We start from the raw sequence: 20,305 nt of genomic DNA on the forward strand, positions 1-20,305 counted from the left end.
TAAAGCAAAATTTACTACTTTATTCTAATTATTTATATTGTTTTCTTTCATGGTACTTTGGTAATGAATTAAAGAATTTGGTTTTGATCTCTGGTATTTATTCACTTTATAAGAAGTGTTGTGAGTACATACTCTGTGTTGATGTAGGAAAGAAGAATAGCTTTCATTTTTGAACTTTGTGAGTTTCTTATGAAGAATGATTTTGTGTCATTTCCTTCTTTTTAATTTTTGTTAAGAAAATGTGCTTAGCATGATTATTCATGAGTAATTATTGATTCAAAAGAAAAAAGGAAAATAAAACTGATTGTAGTTGTACCAGTATTCCTGCATCTGAAACTTGTAATTATATGAAAGACTAGAAGCCCTAAGTAATCAAAAAATATAATTAAACTCTAACTAGAGATATGACTGCATTATTCAACAACAAAATTAAGATCTATATTAGCTTTGAACTTTAGTTTTTCTGGATTCAAGATCACATTTTTCATTGTAACCCTATTTGTTTCTACTGTAAAGCAGGCTTTAGAGAGAATCATAGAATCTCTATATATATTTATAGCTTAATGATGAAAGCTTTTTCAAAAGTTTACAGCAATTGAAAAATTACTGTATTCCCAGCTTTGGAAGGTAACATAATGTTTTCAGTTTGTTTCACAGACTGATTCTTTATTCCTGTGTTTTCTGTGTGTATATGTGTGTGTGTGTTTTTTTTTCTTTTTTATGTATCATGGCACATGAGCAGATATTAATGAATGTGAACAAGTGCCTAAGCCTTGTGCATATCAGTGCTTCAACACCCCTGGCAGCTTCAAGTGTATCTGTCCACCAGGACAACATTTGTTAGGGGACGGGAAATCTTGCGCTGGACTGGAGAGGCTGCCAAATTATGGCGGTCAATACAATAGCTATAACCTTGCACGCTTCTCCCCCATGAGAAACAACTATCAACCTCAACAGCATTACAGACAGTACTCACATCTCTACAGCTCCTACTCAGAGTATAGGAACAGCAGAACATCTCTCTCCAGGACTAGAAGGACTATTAGGAAAACTTGCCCCGAAGGCTCTGAGGCGAGCCTTGACTCATGTGTAGGTAAATGTCAGCCATATTCCATTTCCTTTCTGGGGGTTCTCTTATGGACCAAAGTCTGAGCAGATGTACAGCACCCATGAGAGTATGGGTGCAGTGAACTATGCCTGATTTCAGATATGGGATGACTCAAAGCTTCAAGACATTTACTCTGGCACCTACACCTACTGCCAGTTTTCTCAGATGAGTGATATATTAACATGTGTACATTCTGGTAATTTATTGTTTTATGTTGGCAATTTCTCTTTTTTTTTGATCGCCCCTGAAAGTGTTACTAAATTTAATGCTATATAGAAGCAAAATGCAGTGGCATTCAGAATATGTTTTTTTTTAAAAAAAGAGAATATGCATATTACCACTGTAACACAGTACTAGCAGATTATGGTTTTGTCCAATGAATGCCAAAGTAGTGGGTTAAAAGTGAAACTCTCTGCTACTGTGTCAATTGCTTGCTCTGTATGACAACATACAACACTGCCCTGACTGTAGTTCCACACTCCCCATGGAACTTCTCCCTTTATTTTCTGTATATGCGAGTCACTGAAAAGATAATGTAAGTCAGGACAAAACTTAGTCCATTGTTCTAAATTGTGTGCTTTCAGTACCTTTAAATTTACAAGTCTGTAACTTAATTTGTTTACAAAAGTGAAGTGTAATTTCTAACTCCAGAATGAAGACCCTGTCCTTCAATTAAATTGCAAACAATTCCATCTGTCATTCATATAACTCACTTTTCTGTGAGTATCCACAGTTTGCATGTCATGGAACTATACGCTGAGAGGAATTAGCAAGCACAAATGAGCCCTACAGTTTGGTCAAAGAAATAAGAAAACAAGAATGAAAGGGAGCGGGGAGGAAAGAGGGGAAAGAATGAAATTCTGTTTAAATTTGAAAACCCCTATGCCGACCTCATGTTATTGCATTTTTCTTAGGTACTCTATGCTTTGTTTATTCTCTCCCAAATGTCCTCTCTGTTAAACATTTCTTTTAAGTATTTAAAAAATACCATCTGACTTCAATTTTTGTCATTTCTTCTTCTCCAAGTCCTATTCCTGCATCATAGTCTTCTTTGACATGTGTCCTTTGTCACTGTTAGGTAGACTCAGCTTCTCATATCACCTCCACTCTGCTGGACCTCAAACCCTCTAGATCAAACCTTTATTCTTTAGCCCCAGATGTGCCTAGAACTTTTCTATCTGGCTGTCTCGAAGTACTTAAAGCTTCATATGATGTATATGGATTCTTCTACCTGTGATCAGCTTCCCTGAACTGTGGACAGTGCTCATTTCTTTTACTTCTTGAATGTGAAACATTCATACGTTCATTAACAACTCTCAACATTTTTCCACATATGGTCAAATACTACTTAATTATTAATACTAAGCCTGTGGACTCTACTGTTCTTGGGAGTATATCAAACATTGCTCTCAGCCTACTTCAAACCGTTCTGATTGGGTTGTTTTCATGGGTAATTTTTTATGCCCACAATTTTGACCTATTAGTGAAACTTTTCACTTTGGACAGAATTAACATCTAATGTTTCGTTTTTCAAAGTTTCTTCCAAATAGTCATTCCCACTGACAAGTTTTCACATCCTATTAACATCTCACTCTCTGCCTTTGTTTCAGACAACTCTTTTCTCTTCTACACCAAAAATCTTTGCTTATGCTTTGATAAGTGAGGGAAACAATATTCCCCACACCATACACCATCTAGTTGATTTCTAAATCATCTGAAGGTCCAAGTAATTTTAAGCATCCCTAATTGATAACCATATCTCCTTTTCTCTATCACAATCTATGCCCTGTAGTTTCACTGAAGTAAAATCTTACGGACATTTCCTTTGTCTCTGTGTTTATATTATACTAACATATTTATGTGAATTACCTTCCCCAAAACAATCTACTGTGTGAGGCAGTTGCTACTTCAGAGTAAGGATCAGTCTTGGAGAACCTAAAGTTAACTTCTATAACTAGTTTATTACTGGATATTTAAGCTTTCTTGGGGACTGCTGAATAGGCTTAGAAATATTTCTTAAAATACAGTGAATATTTTATAGTGTTTGTACTAATAAAGAAATTCACACTATGATTGCAGACAGCTTTGGAATTATGTAACAAGCAACTTGCAGTAAACACCAAATGTCTTTCTTTAATTAACCATCTGGGATAGACAGAGTACAAAAGATTCAGATTAACACCATGGCATTTTGTTAGACTTGGGCTAAAATTTAGCTTTTTAAGGACTTTATTCCAAAGCTTTTTACGGAAAATGAATGATACATTGCTTCTGAACATAGAAATCACACTTGGGGCCACTTTAAACTAATTGGAGTTCAACATGATTTACATTTCTGTTCTTATTTTTGTTAGAGCAGATTATAAAGGGAAAATGTAAAAATAACTCAAGTGCTGCAGTGAATGCTTTGGTTAACTAAAATGGGGCAAAAACAATGACAAATATTTGATGAGTATTTGTCATTAACAGATTGAGTCATTGCAGTTATAATCTGAGCACCTGCAGAATGAACAGGTTCTTTTGCTCTGAGTCATCTCCAGGTTTTCACTTTCTCTTCCCTTTACTTCCAGCCCACAGCCCTACTGCTCCCATTTCATACCATCTTCTCTTTCTTCTAACACTGGTTGGCAAATTTTACTATTAGGCAGAACACAGTTGGGTCAGTAAATCTAGGCCTCTCAAATCCCATCCCTGATTCTGAAAGCAAATAGCAATTAATTTTTAACTATCTTTCTGTCCTTTTTATTACTGTTTTCTTAATTTTGTTTAGTGATAGCAGGTAGATTACCTCTTTATAGTTTATAAAATGTTTTTCATATTTGATTATATTTGCACCTTCCAACAAACCTGTGTGGAGTAAGGAGATTGTGTCCATGACTCCTCTTGGCAGAGGAATCAACTGAGACCTTGAGAAGTTAAGTGGCTGGCCCAAAGTAACAGAGCAACTATGTATATGTAGTTGTCATTAGTGGAATACTTTATAATTGTATAAGCTGGATAAATATTCCTATTGCAAAGATAAAACCACCTCCACTAAATGATATCTGCAAATGGGAAAGTTATACATGGCTGTTGGAGAGGCAACTAAAGTTTAAATAAAATAGAAAAGAATATTTCTTTTTCCAGTTAATCTCAATAGAAACTATCTTTTAGGTAAATTTTTTACTGATCTGTCCAGTTTAGCACCTTAGTGGTTTGGGATCTTGCACAGTTGTTTCATCTGTTGTTCTAATCTTACTTAAGTAACATTGAAATTGGCTAGGTTGGAGTTTCAGCTCAAATACATTTATACACAAAAGAGATGTTCACATTTTATAATACTGGACAGCTTATATTGGACTCCATTAAAAACAGATCCTGATATGAAACCACTTTGAGCATTTTTAAACACATGAGTATAAAATCACTAAGTTGTCTACTGTATGTCAAAAGCTTGTTTATAGTTGATTCTGTCACAGTTTCTGCCTTTGTTTTGTGCACTTACATACCCTTTCTTTCTGCACAGATATTGATGAATGTGAAAATACAGACGCCTGCCAGCATGAGTGTAAAAACACCTTTGGGAGCTACCAGTGTGTCTGTCCACCTGGCTATCAGCTCATGCTCAATGGAAAGACATGTCAAGGTGAGAAAACTTCGGGACATTTACTGCTGCAACTTAACTTAAAACCAATATAACGTAGTGTGAGAAATTTCTTTTTTTCTTTTGAATAATTATTCTTGTTGATTCCTTTCCCTTCACATTCCCATGGGTCAGACTTATCTTTAATCATTGCTTTTGCAAGCAGGAAAAGCAGAAGACAATTAAGCAAAGGAAAATTTGAGGAACATTTTTGGTATGGTCTTAGAAGAAGGCACAGGAATGCCTAAACCAGTTCATATCATATATATTTAAAACTAAAAGGAACTAGACCTCTTCAGACATGTGTTCACAATCCAGCTAAGAAGAAAGGAGAAATGGGATGAATGCTCAGTAAATGTACTTCAGTGTTAAGTATTATTTTATACTTTGTTTTAGTGATCAATGGGGAATTGATTAACTCATTCATTCTTTGAATCAATTGATGAATACCAATCATATTCTAGAAATTCAGGATGCAGTAGGTTAAAACAGGTAAATAAGCTACACTATTTCCTTTATGATCTTAGAGTCTAGTGGATACAGACATGCAAATAAGTGCTTAATCAACATACAAAGTTCTATTACTAGATGTTACAATGGAGTTTTAGACAATGTGTAGTGATGGTAGAAAGAAAAAAAAAAATCAATCTCAATTGTACCCTCTTCACACAAAAATGTGAAAGGAACATTGTATTTTGATGAAATGTAGTATGTTGTAGTGTGTACTTAGAGCAAAAATGTATGAATTTACCTCAATCGTCAAAATCTAAGAAACCAATTCTATGGACAAAAAAAAAAAAAAAGAATATTATATAGGTCTTTAAAAGCTCTGAATTTTATTCATCTCTGTCCTGTATGAAAGACTTCCCTTTACAAAACACTTACTAGGATGCAGCTCATGGAAATGTGTTCTGGAAGGCAAGAACAGGATGGACAGTGGCTTCACCTGGGTTACTGTGAGCCTCTCCACCCTTACTTACCCCATTCACCCAACATACTCCCTCAGAGTCCCCACTGGTCATGTGAACGCAATAATAAACTTTGCACCAAACATTTATGAAAAGCCTGCCCTAGGAAGAACATTTTACTAAGTTTTGAAATACTGGAATAACGTATCTATAGTTTTACATTTTTATGAAACAGTTGTTAGCTCATTTTAATCAGCAGTATAGCTTTGTTAAGAACAATAATTCGGGCCCATTCTAGAGATGATAAAACCAATTCTTAGAGTGATTATGTGAGTCTCAGTGTCCCTAACCATCAAGAACAAGGATAGGACTTGATCACAGATTTCACAATGTTTAGAATGGTCCTTTGTTTCTCCTATGATGCTGTGAACACCAGCGTCATTGTAGTGTGGCAGCGGAGAGATGTAAGAGTGCTCACACTGTCCATATCTTACAACTTTCTCCAGCTCTTCAACCCAAGAATCCTTCTGAAGGGGAGGCAGTGTACAACAATACCATTACTCTCTACAGGTGCACCAGGTACCAAGGAAGGAAAGAAGGGGATAGATACTGAAGCATTTGGAGTAACCTAGTGGACTACAAACTCCTTAGCCAGATTTTCAAGGGTTATATTATGTCATATTCTCATTAGAGGGTTTTTTCTCCTTTAAATTTTGCCAGTATGTTTTTTTAGTTGCCCTTGTCACTCATTCAGTTCAAAACATTTTTCCACTTTCACTTGTGCTCCAGAGAGTGGAAAATAATGTGCACAAATCAGAAACAGGCATCATCTAAAACGTTTGCAATTTAAGAAAGTTACATATTTTTGTGATTTTTAAAAAGGACATGAGAGAAAACAATTACAACCTTTAAAGAAGTCTCCACTCTAAAGAATAACTTGGAGTCTTTTATGGCTTTAGAAAGTGTTTGAGACATTTATGAGGAACAAAAGACTACTTTTCATTCCCAGATGAATTTTTGAAGCTTTATACCTTAGTGTTAGAGACATCAATAATAAAAGGGATACTAAAGTGAATTTGACATTGAACATTGACAGAAACTAGTCAAAAGTAGAAGTCATCAGATTGCAAAATGAAAAGCAAAAACATGACCAAGCATAATTTTCCCCAAAAGCAGAGAGGAGAAACTGAAAAATGTGTATGCTAATTTTAAGCCCCACTAATTCAATTCCTGTCCCAAAGAAGGGCAATGCCAAAAATATTCAAACGATTGCACAATTGCACTCATTTCACATGCTCTCAAGGTAATGCTAAAAATCATTCAAGCTAGGCCTCAATAGTACATGAACTGAGAACTTCCAGATATACAAACTGGATTTAGAAAAGGCAGAGAAACCAGGGATCAAACTGCCATCTGCTGGATCATAGAAAAAGAAAGAGAATTCCAGAAAAAAAAATCTACTTCTGCTTCAGTGACTATGCTAAAGCCTTTGACTGTGTGGATAACAGCAAACTATGGAAAATTCTTAAAGAGATGGGAATACCAGACCACCTTAACCTGCCTCCTGAGAAACCTGTATGCAGGTCAAGAAGCAACAGTTAGAACTGGACATGGAACAATGGACTGGTTCCAAATTGGGAAAGGATTATGTCAAAGCTGAATATTGTCACCCTGCTTATTGAACTTATGTGCCGAGTACATCATGTGAAACGCCAGTCTGGATAAATCACAGGCTGGAATCAAGATTGTCAGGAGAAATATCAATAAGCTCAGATATGCAGATGATGCCACCCTTACGGCAGAAAGTGAAGAGGAACTAAAGAGCCTCTTGATGTAGGTGAAAAGGGAGAGTGAAAGTGGGCTTAAAACTTGAACAATCAAAAATCTTAAGATCACGGCATCTGCCTCCATCACTTCATGGCAAATGGATGGAGAAACAAAGTGAACAGTGACAGGTTTTATTTTCTTGGGCTCCAAAATCACTGTGGACAATGACTGCAGCCATGAAATTAAAAGACACTTGCTCCTGGAAAGAAAAGCTATGACAAACCTAGACAGAATGTTAAAAACCAGACATCACTTTGTCAACAAAGATCCATATAGTCAAAGCTATGGTTTTTCCAGTAGTCATGTATGGATGTGAGAGTTGGACCATAAAGAAGGCTGAGTGCTGAAGAATTGATGTTTTTGAACTGTGGTGTTGGAGAAGACTCTTGAGAGTCCCTTGGATTTCAAGGAGATCCAACCAGTCCATCCTACAGGAAATCAGTCCTGAATATTCTTTGGAAGGACTGAGGCTGAAGCTCCAATACTTTGGCCACCTGATGCAAAGAGCCAACTCATTGGAAAAGACCCTGATGCTGGGAAAGACTGAAGGCAAGAGAAGAAGGGGACAGCAGAGGATGAGATGGTTGGATGGCATCACTGACTCAATGGACATGAATTTGAGCAAGCTCTAGGAGATGGTGAAGCACAGGGAAACCTGGCATGCTGCAGTCCATGGGGTTGCAAAGAGTAGAACACAACCAAGTGACTGAACAACAATCTAATTCCAAAAGTGTTAAAATACTCTGTGTTGGCATTGCCTTCAAAATGCATAATCTATCCAAGTTTTTAAGAAGCAATTCATGTCTACTGACAATCTGAATTACTTTATACTCTAAGTCAAATGTTTATTCTGAATTACTTTCTTAATACATCCAGAAGCACTTGGTTAAATGCATTCCTATGTTCTACAGCTATTACTGTGAAAGTTTTTCAACTCATCTTGGTATACTTTTCTTGTAGCAATAATATTTGTATGAGAAGCCTACACTTTAATTTTTTATCACAATAATTTTTAATAATATTTTATAATTTTATATAATATTATGTACAGTTATTTAAATTAATCTTATGATATTTTATATAATTATATAATATCTTACAAAAAACAGATATTACCACACTGTCAGTTAAAAGAAGATAGCCTGATTGCTCCACCTTTTCTGGCTACATTTTTTTTAAGACTAGTGACTAAAGTGAGTGAACAAAGTGAGCAGACTGAATGCCTTAAAGATACTTACTCCTGAGGAGACAGTGACAGACAGAAGACAAAGAAAGGTTACCTGCTCAGAAGCTCAAATACTTTGTGAAAGCTCTTCTATGGGAGGTATACATTATTATGGAGCTAGGGACAAACACTTTGTATATCAGATTCTGACACTGATATATTCATATTCAGCCAATGGAAATAGGTGATAAAGTAGCTGTTCTTACTATGTATAAATGTATATCTAGATTTTGGCCTCCAAGCCACCATTTTCATAGACCCTAACAGTCCACTGGCCCCATGTATCTGTATGAGTTAACTATAAAAATTTGAGCTAAAATGAAATTTGGAATATGGATGGGAGGGGAATGGGATTTTTTTATGATAGCAAAGATTAGGTTAATTGAATTTCTTTCACATTTTCCCAAAGGTCTTTTCACTTCATTCTGAGACAATTTCATTTTGTCAAGGAGATGGAACACTTCCAACAGATAAAAATCATAATTAGAAGTTGGTTAGCAGAGTCAAAAGGCAAGATATAACTGAAATAAAACATGTTTCTGTTTCATTCCTGGAGGAAAACTAATCCTATTGTAAAAGGAGTAATAGAAAGCACATTATGTCATTATCAGGCTCAGATCCCAGCTCTTCCCACCAGAGGGCAGACACCAGAAGCAAAAATAACCAAGTCCAGAAATGCAGATCCGAACCTACCCTAGAACCACCTGGTCCCTGGCCCTTTGGTGACAAAAGGAGAGTGTACTGCTGGGACACAGAGGACATCCCCCATAGAGGCCACTTCTCCAAGGTCAAGAAACAACTAACCTTCCACATACATAAAAATACAAATAGAAGTCTAGACAAAGACTTCCCTGGTGGTACTGTGGATAGGAATCCACCTACCAATGCAGGGGACACAGGTTTGATCCCTGGTCCAGAAAGATTCTGCATGCCATGGAGCAACTAAGCCCATGTGCCACAACTACTGAAGCCTGCACACTCTAGGGCCCGTGAGCCACAATTGCTGAGCTTGCATGCTGCAACTCCTGAAGCCCCTGTGCTGTAGAGCCAGCAAGAAACTACTGGGCTCACCACGATGAGAAGCCCTATGCACCACAGCTAGAGAGGAGCCCCAACTCTCTGCAACTTGAGAAAGCCTGCACACACCAATGAAGACCCAGGGCAACCAAAGATTTTTTAAAAAATAAAAAAGAAAGAAATCCAGGTGAAAGGAGATAACAGAGGAGTATGTTCTAGACAAAGAACAAGATAAACCCCCAGAACAATTAAGTGACATGGAGATAGGCAATCTACCTGAGAAAGAGTTCAGAGTAATGATTGTAATAATGATCCAACAACTCAGGTAAAGAATGGATGCACAGTGCAAAAACCTGTAAGAAATTTTTAGCAAAGAGTTAGAAAATATAAAGAACAGCCAAAAAGTTGAAGAATACAATAATTGAAGTGAAAAACACCCTAGAAGGAATCAATAGCTGAATAAATGAGGCAGAAGAAGGTATAGGTGAGCTGGAAGACAGAATGGTAGAAGTCAGTACTGCATAAAAGAATAAAGAAAAAAATAAGAAATGAGGGCAGTTTGAGACCTCTGAGACAATGTCAAATGCACCAACATTTGCCTTATAGAGGTCCCAGGAGGAGGAGAGGGAGAGAAAGGGCCTGAGAAGATATTTGAAGAGATAGTACCTGAAAACTTTCCTAATGTGCAAAAGGAAACAGTAACCCAAAGCCCAGGAAGTGCAAAAACTACCATACAGGATCAACTCAAGGAGGAACATGGCCACACACATAGTAATCAAACTGACAGAAAATATTAAAAGCAACAAATAACATACAAGGGACCCCCATAAGGTTTTTGTCTGATTTTTTAGCTGAAACTCTGGATAGAGGAGAGTGGCACGTTAAAGTGATGAAAGTGAAAAACCTACAAACAAGATTACTCTACCCAGCAAGACTCATTCAAATTTTGACAGAGAAATCTAAAGCTTTACAGACAAGCGAAAGCCAAAGGAACTCATTACCACCAAACCAGCTTTACAAAAAAATGCTAAAGAAATTGCTCTAGGCAGAAAAGAAAAGTCTACAACTAGAAACAAGCAAATGAGGAAATGGGAAAGCTCATCAGTAAAGGCAAACCTACCGAAAAGGTAGGAAATCATCCACATTCAAATGTGATATTGAAACCAGTAATCAGGAGGAGAGTAAAACTTCAGGATACTTGAAGTGCATTTGAAATTAAGAAATCAGCAACTTAAAACAATTGTGTGTATACCTAGACTGCTGTATCAAAACCTCAAGGCAACTGCAAATCAACTCTGTAATAAGTACATACAAAAAAAGAAAAAGGAATCCAAACACTGAACATAGTCATCAAATCACAAGAGAACAAGAGGGGGAGAAAATACCTTCAAAGGCAAACCCAAAAGAATTAACAAAATGGCAATAAAAACATACATATATAACTATCTTAAATGTAAATGGATTAAATGCTTGAACCAAAAGACATAGATACAAATGAATGAATGGGTACAAAAACAAGACCCATATATATGCTGCCTAAAAGAGACCCATTTCAGATCTAGAAGCGTGAAGACAAAGTAAGGGAATGGTTTAAGAGATTCTGTGTATATAGAAACCAAAAGAAAGCTGGAGTAGCAACAGTCATGTCAGACAAAATAGACTTTAAAATAAAGACTTCTACAAGAGACAAAGAAGTATACTACATAAATGATCAAAGAATGAATCCAAGAAGAAGAGAGAGCAATTGTAAATATACATGCACCCATAGGATACACAATGGGACACATAGGAACACAATGTAGGAAATCATCCACATTTAAATATGAGATTGAAACCACTAATCATGAGAGGAGGAGAGTAAAAATTCAGGATACTTGAAGTGCACTTGAAATTAAGAAATTAGCAACTTAAAACAATTGTGTGTATACCTAGACTGCTATATCAAAATCTCATATTCAAGGCAGTTAACAGACATAAAAGGAGAAATTAATAGTAACACAATATTTAGGGGGGGCACTTTTAACACTCACCCCACTTACCTCAATGGACAGATGATCCAGGCAGAAAATCAATAAGAAAACAGACCCCTTAAAAGACACATTAGTCCAGATGAACTTAATTGGTATATATAGAGCATTCCATCCGAAAGCAACAGAATACAGATTCCTTTCAAGTGCACATGGAACATTCTCCAGGATTGACATGTGGTACTTGTACAAGTACAATCGAAGTATGTACTTGGCCACAAAGCAAGCCTCAATAAATTTAAGAAAATTGAAATCTTATCAAGCATCTTTTCCGACCACAGCACTATGAAATTAGACATCAACTACAAGAAAGAACTGCAAAAAAACAGAAACACATGGAGGCTTAACATTGTGCTACTAAATAACAAATGGATCACTGAAGAAATCGAAGAGGAAATCAAAAAAATACCTAGAGATAAATGAAAACAGAAACATGATGATCCAAAACATGGAACACAGCAAAAGCAGTTCTAAGAAAAAAGTTAATAGCTATACAAGCTTAGCTCAGGAAACAAGAAAAATCTGAAACTACCTAACTTTACACCTAAAGCAACTAGAGAAAGAACAAAACAAAACCCAAAGTTAATTAAAAGGAAAGAAAGCATAAAGATCAGATCAGAAATAAATGAAATACAGAGGAAGAAAACAATAGTAAAGATCAGCAAAACTAAAAGGTGGTTCTTCAAAAAAGAATGTATGTATGTATATGTATAACTAAATCACTTTGCTATACACCTGAACAGAACATTGCAAGTCAAGTATACAATAAAATTTTTAAAAATGTCAAAATATTAAAAGCAATAAATAAAAATAAAAGCTGATTTTTTGTAAAGATAAACAAAATTGATAAACCTTTAGCCAGACTCATCCAGAAAAACAGGGAGACAGCCCAAATCAATAAAATCATGAATAAGAAAGAAGTTACAGTCAACACCACAGAAATACAAAGGCCCATACTAAAAGCAACTATTTGTCAATAAAATCGACAACCTACAAGAAATATGCAAATTCTTAGAAAGGTACAATCTCCCAAGAGTGAAAAATGAAGAAAAAGAAAACATGAACAGACCAATTTTAAATACTAAAATTGAATCTGTGATTTTAAAAACTCCCCTAAAAGACACCATATCAGATGACTTCACAGGCAAATTCTATAAAGCATTCATAGAAGAGTTAACACCTAAATCTTTTGAAACTATTCCAAAAACTTGCAGAGGAAGGAATGCTTCCAAACTCATTCAATGAGGCCACCATCACTCTGATACCAAAACCAAAGATACCACAAAAAAGAAAAATTACATACAGATGTCACTGATTAACATAGATGCAAAAATATTAAACAAACTACTAGCACACTGAATCCAACATTACATTAAAAGGATCATACACCATGATTAAAATTCCAGGGATGCAAGATTTTTCAGTATCCACAAATCAGTGTGATACACCACAGTCACAAATTGAATTAAAAACTATATGATTATTGCAATAGATGCAGAAAAAGCTTTTGATAAAATTCAATATCCATTTATGATAAAAAGTTCTCCAAAAAGTAGGCATAGGGGGAACTTACCTCAACATCATAAAGCCACTTTGACAACCCCTACTCACAGCTAACATCCAACTCAATGGTGAAAAGTTGAAAGTATTTCCTCTAAGTTCAGAAACAAGACCAAGGATGAAGAATATCCACTTGGCACTTTTACTCAACGGAATTATGGAAGTCCTAGACATGTTAGAGAAGAAAGAGAAATGAAAGGAATCCAAATTGGAAAAGGAGTAATAAAACTGTCACTGTTTGCAGATGACATGATACTATACATAGAAAATTCTAAAGATGCTACCAGAAAATTACCAGAGCTCAATAATTTCAGTACAATTGCTGGACACAGTTAATACACTGAAATACTTTATTTTTCTATACACTAACAGTTACCACTGCATCAAAAAGAATAAAATACCTTGGAATAAACCTACCTAAGGAGGCAAAAGACCTGTATTCTAAAAACTATGAGATGCTGATGAAAGAAATCAAAGATAACACAAAGAAGGATATACAATATTCTTGGATTGTAACAATCAATATTGTCAAAATGAGTATACCACCCAAGACAATCTACATATTCAGTGCAATTGCTATCAAATTACCAATGGCATTTTTCACAGAATAACAAATTTTAAAATTTGTATGGAAGCACAAAAGACCCCAAATATCCAAAGAAATCTTGAGAAAGTAAAACAAAGCTGGAGGAAACTGGCTCCCTGACTTCAGACTATACCCAAAGCAGTAGTCATTAAAATAACAGGGTACTGGCACAAAAACAGAAATACTGATCAATGGAACAGGAGTGAAAGCTCAGAAACAAACCAACACACCTATGGTCAATTAATCTACAACAAAGGAGGCAAGAATATACAATAGCGAAAATACAGTTTCTTCAATAAATGGTGCTGGAAAACTAAAGAAGCGCATGTAAAAGAGTGAAATTAGAACGTCCTCTAACACCAAAACAATAAACTCAAAATGGATTATAACCTAAATGTAAAACCAGATATCATAAAACTTTTGGGGGAAGACATAGGCAGGATACATAAATAGCAGCAATATCTTTTTGGATCTATCTCCTGAGTAATGAAAATAAAAATTTAAATTAAAAAGAAAATCTTTAAAAATGAGACCTAAATAAACTTAGAAACTTTTGCACAGCAAAGGAAATCATAAACAAAATGTAAAAGACTACTTACAGAATGGAAAAAAAATCGCTGACAAGGGATTAATCTCCAAAATATATAAACAGCTCATTTTCCAAAAAATGGGCAGAAGATCTAAATAAACATTTCTGCAAAGAAGATATACAGGTGGCCAACAGGCACATGAAAAGATGCTCAATATCATTAATTATTAGAAAAATGCAAATCAAAACTACAATGAGGTATCATTTCACACCACTCAGAATGGCCATTATCCAAAAGTCTACAAATAATAAATGCTGGAGAGGGTGTGGAGAATAAGAAGCCCTCCTGCATTGTTGGGGGGAATGTAAACTGTTATAGCCACTATGGAGAACAACATGCAGGCTCCTTGAAAAGCTAAAAGTAGAGCTATCCTGCTTTTTTTGCTCCTGCAGCTTTACTTCTGGGCATATATCTAGAGAAAACCATATTTGAAAATACATATTCACCCCAGTGTTCATTGCAGTGCTATTTACAACAGCCAAGACATGGAAGCAACCTAAATGTTTATTGACAGATGAATGGATGAAGATGTGGCATATATATACAATGAAATATTAGTCATAAAAAGAATATAAAAGGATAAAATAATGTCATTCTCAGCAACATGGATGGATCTAGAGATTACCATACTAAGAGAAGTCAGAGAAAGATAAAGTAACATGTGCTATCACTTAAATGTGGAATCTAAAATAAAAAAAGATACAAATAAACTTTCATACAAAACAGAAATAGACCCACAGAAAGCAAACCAACTTATGATTACCAAAGGGAAAAGGGAGTTGGAGGGAGGGATAAATTGAAAAATTAGGACTGACATACACACTACTATATATAACATAGATAACCAACAAGGATCTACTATATAGCACAGGGAACTATACCCAATATTTTGTAATAAACTAAGAGAAAATAATCTGAAAAAGTATATATATATATATACACACACACACACACATATATATAAATAATTGAATCACTTTGCTGTACATTGGATTAACACAGCATTATAAATCAACTATACTTCAATAAGAAAAAAATTTTTTAATTTGCCTGGAAATTAATTCCCTGAAATAGTTGCCTGCTGTCATAACTGCTGGGAGTTTTCATGTACTACCAGGGGAATACAGATACCACAGTTTGAAACTATTGCTGTAAAATATGATTAACTTGGGGTCTCAACATGCCTTAAATTATGTTGAACTCTACAGGCCCTTTTATCCAGAAAAGTCAGTCAATCTGAGTCTTGCTTCAACTCTCTTGCTAACTCGCACACACATACCTACATATTCAACGTACATAAATGGTTTCATTTGCAGATCCCCTAATGCTTAAATATGGACCTCAAGTTTAAAATCATGGCTTAAAAACACTCATTTTCAGGGAACTTCAAAAAAACGTTTCTTTTGGCTTTATCTTGATGCTTTTTAATTTTAGTGATTTAAATGTGTTAGAAAAAAAAAAAAAAACTTTGTGTAGAAAACAAAATAAAGAGCATTTTATTTGCATACTTCCCCAATATCCTAGGGAGAGTACCCTACCTGTAACAACTGAGGATGGATTTTACATAGTTTGGATTCAATCAAACTTGAATTATGGTTCTTGGGTCATCCATTTGATCCTGTTTTGTTTTTTGCTTTTTTTTTTTTTTCCTATATTCTGTATGTCTCCACAAGTCTTCCTTGAATGTATAACTTCTTTAAATTTCTACTACTCAACCTCCCACCCAGTAATTTGACCTTACAAAATATTAGGGAAAGATCAAGGATCATTAATGTTTTAAGGAGATTTTTCAAAGAGAGGTGCACATGTCTTTTAAATTTTTAGCTTGTTTTTAGTGAATTTAAAGTATTATTGGCTTTACAAAACTCAAATGCATTCCATTTCCCAAGTGTAAAAAAAAATTTTTTTTCTTCATTGCTTCCCTTCTACTTTCATAGCTCTTATTTTTCAATGTCTTCTCACTTTTTTTTTAAAAAAACAAAAAAACCTCAGAACAATCAGTCTGGGAAACAGCACATCCAAGAATCAAGATCCCCACCTGGTGGGTGAAGAAGCTTAGGTGCAGCTACCAAGTTCATTCTTGGGGAAGAGAAAGCTAACCCTCAATATTCCAGGCAAACATCCACAATGCCTGCCCTGATGGCCTCTTCTGACCCAACTTGCTGATGCTATGTGTTCCTTGTGCTGTTGTAGATATTGATGAGTGTCTGGAACAGAATGTGCGCTGTGGGCCAAATCGCATGTGCTTCAACATGAGAGGAAGCTACCGTTGCATTGAGACACCCTGTCCACCTGACTACCAACGGGATCCTGTGTCAGGGTATGTCTTGCCTTCTCTTCCCAGGCATGCTTTTGAAAATCCTTCTTCCTCTCTCTCCTTGACCAACAAGCCCTGTCTGTGGTCATGTTTCTCACTCACAGGAAGTCAATAATCCCTCAGGGGCTAGGGGTTTACAGTGTGTTCCTTCTTCAGAGAGTGGGCAAAAAAAATGAATTCATCCTGCAGCAGCGATTGCCAGATTTGAGCTGCCAGAGTTTCCTGGAACAAGTCTGCTCAGTGTGTAATGCACCAGGCAACATCTAGAATCCTTCCTCAGCAGGGAGCATTTCATAGGATGATAGAGCCTACCTATCTTTGTCTCTTTTCTCTTGGTGTTGCCTCAGGGTTTTCAGGGCTCTTTGCTTTTAGAGCATTCGCTCTAAGAAGTACCACAGTTGTTACAGTGATGAGTCATCATGACTCCATGGGAGTGTGGAGGAGACCAAGGATGAGTCAGTAGTCTGTTCATTCACATCTCATCTTGTTTACATATTCTGCTGTCTGAAACACTGTCTTTTCTGGGTTTTGAATAAACTGCTTTGTTTTCTCCCTCCCCTTACAGAAATGTTGCATTCTGTTTAGGCACCAAGTTGGTGGGGTGCTTGGAAAATGAGATAATGGCCATCAGGAATAGGCTCCACTAATAAGGAGGTAGTTCTGAAACCAAACGCTGGTTGGATCTCACTTTGTTTTCCTCTCAGTGGTGACTCCCATGTTACTGTAACATGGTCAAGTGTGTGCTGCCCAGGATTCATTCAAAACCTATTTGTAATCTGTCTGAGGGGGTAGGGAAGGGGGAAGATTAAAAATACAGACTTATCAGACTTTTAGAAATACTATGAGTGAAGAATCTGTATCTTCAGAACAATGTCCTTTGTGCATTTTTTTGTTTTACTCTCTATTACCAGTAATTTCCGGCACACAATTTCAAAGTCTTGACGACTCATAAACAACTACTGTGGGCTCTGGAAAAAGAAAATGTACTATTTTAAATCTAAAATGATGTGGAAAGCAAATACCAAAAAGAAAGTTCTGTGGTTTTTTTTTGGAGTCGTAATTGATGTTTTATTACTTTTAGAAAAATAAAACACTATCAATATATTCTATTTCTGCTTTCAAATAGTCTTCAGGTAGATGTTAAAATTTTAAAGTCATTTATAGTCCTCTCTTGAAGAAGTCCTTGTTTCCAATATATATGCAGATGTTTCTCTTTCCAAAACTGACTTTTCATTTTAAAGATGTTCTGTGGTACTTTTTTTGGTGGTTCAAAAGCTTCTGATTTTAATGGAGCTGAGAGAGAAATATATGACTCTAGACCAGCACACTCTCATCGGCATCTGGCATCTGGTTTTGGTTAATAACACAGACCATAGGGTGAGCCTTAGTATTTTGCAGTCAGACTGTCTCCTGCCTTTAATGCCCCCAAATTATCATGGATCATGATCACCTGCATCATGCCTTCTCCTGCTTCCAAGCCAAGATAACTTTATATATTTCATGTGATTATTGTCCTTAGGTTCTGCCTCAAGAACTGTCCACCCAATGATTTGGAATGTGCCTTGAGTCCTTATGCCTTGGAATACAAACTTGTCTCCCTCCCATTTGGAATAGCTGCCAATCAAGATTTGATCCGGCTGGTTGCGTACACTCAAGATGGAGTGATGCATCCCAGGACAACTTTCCTCATGATAGATGAGGAACAGACTGTTCCCTTTGCCTTAAGGGATGAAAACCTGAAAGGAGTGGTGTACACAATACGACCACTACGAGAACCAGAGACCTACCGCATGAGGGTTCGAGCCTTATCCTACAGTGCCAATGGGACCATTGAATATCAGACCACATTCATAGTGTATATAGCTGTGTCTGCCTATCCATACTAAGCAGCTCTCCAAAGCGTAAATCCACATAATTAAGCCACATTTACCGTGGGAATTAAGTTCCCTGAACAGCTGCAGTCTTGGCAACTTGAAAATGGTGCTGTTCTCTCTTTTGTGTGCCTTCCTTGGTACAGCTGAGGTATTTTCATGATCCCACCATGGTCATATCTTTTGGTAAGGTCTAGAAAAGTCTCATAGTATTTTCTTTATTTATTACACTGGAGCAGTTCCTTTGCAAGGATTATTCTGAACATTTAACAGGACCCATCAGCCATGTTTTATAGTAACGTAGTAGCTAAGATAATTTTGTAAAAAAGAAAAAAAAAAATTCAAAGCCAAGTGAATTTGAGCATTTAACCATTTTGAGAATAATAAAGCTAGTTGCTGTGTGTTTTGATCAAAGCTTACTAAGTAACTTATGAAGATACTTTTAAGTATTAATACTTTATATTAATAATAGGACTTACATACTTATTTTCACTTTAAAAAGGAAAGAAATACCACTCATTATGGAAGTATGGTACAGCTTCTAGAAAGCTTTTTAATACCAAATGATGTTCACCTTGACTGAGCATCCAAAATAAGGATATTATTTTCAGTAATTTTGTGGAACCAGCTGAACCAGTTATAATAGAAAAAAATATATTTGTCCTCAGTGATTATGGCATGGATCTTTGCTCCAACATTTTTGACATGGCTTTCCATTCAGTTAGCACCATAAATTTTACATTTTAGCATTTTTTAAATTTTCCTGTCAATTGGAAACAATTTTTTGAAACATCAATGGGATAGTTTTGTTTTTCTTGAAAATCTTGTATGTTCAAATTAGCATAATGTTAAACGTCAATACACTGTACATTGTGGTAACAGACTCTGGAAGCAATTGCCGAGATGTATTGTATTCTTATGAAGTGTATATATATTACCTTAGTGTGTATTTTCTTTATAATATCTTGATGGACTCTTTTAAAGTTATTTTATAAAAAAATTGTTCCAGTAAAACCTGCCTAAATAAAATTTTCACATCTTAACTTTTTTTAAAACTGAAATTTGATTTCTTATACCCAAAATAAGTATTAAAATTTATAGACATACATACATGCATGTGTCATACATATCATGATTTAATCTTCACAACTCTTGAAATAGTATTATTCACATTTTATATGTCCACATCCTGGGATTCAGATAACCTATGTAACTTCCTTAAGATAACACAGCTAATTAATGGCAAAAATGGCATACCTTCTACATCTCATAACTCCAAGTTAAATGATGTCTCCATTTCATGACAGTTTTCTTACTTAAACAGTTTTATATTGCATCAAGTGATTTCATCTACCTGTGATAGCTAATAAACTAACAAAGGCCTAATCATGGCCTGTGATTGAAGAATTTTTACCTAGATCACATTATTCAAAGAAACCTGGAAAAATCATCTAGTCCACAGCCAGGCAGTCAGACAGGTGGTTATCTAAATCAGTGTTTGCCCAAAAAATTCTATAGAACAATAGCCCAGTTAAGGTATTTTGAGTCAGCTGAGTTCCAGTATCAAACAAGTTTGTGAAACACTATGTAACATGTCCTCCTACTAAGTATTTACTATGATATTAAGCAAATACTTAACTCAGCAGG

The 20,305-nt window shown here is 35.7% G+C and overlaps 1 protein-coding gene across 2 annotated transcripts in view; it reads left to right on the forward strand.

Annotated features, from left to right (window-relative positions):
* The window catches only part of HMCN1 (hemicentin 1), a 525,163-nt gene extending 505,462 nt beyond the window's left edge, over nt 1–19,701 (forward strand). The window contains exons 104-107 of one of the 2 annotated variants that reach the window (XM_061160937.1): nt 743–1,093; nt 4,614–4,733; nt 16,664–16,790; nt 18,307–19,701. In XM_061160937.1, the coding sequence (XP_061016920.1) occupies nt 743–1,093; nt 4,614–4,733; nt 16,664–16,790; nt 18,307–18,673 (965 nt within the window). In that variant the 3' untranslated portion in view covers nt 18,674–19,701. The remainder of the gene's footprint in view (nt 1–742; nt 1,094–4,613; nt 4,734–16,663; nt 16,791–18,306) is intronic. The other variant, XM_061160938.1, reaches the window with a different exon arrangement.
* Nucleotides 19,702–20,305: the final 604 nt, after the last annotated feature.

Source organism: Dama dama, chromosome 14, assembly GCF_033118175.1.
Source record: "Dama dama isolate Ldn47 chromosome 14, ASM3311817v1, whole genome shotgun sequence".
In the NCBI taxonomy this organism is placed as follows: Eukaryota; Metazoa; Chordata; class Mammalia; order Artiodactyla; family Cervidae; genus Dama; species Dama dama.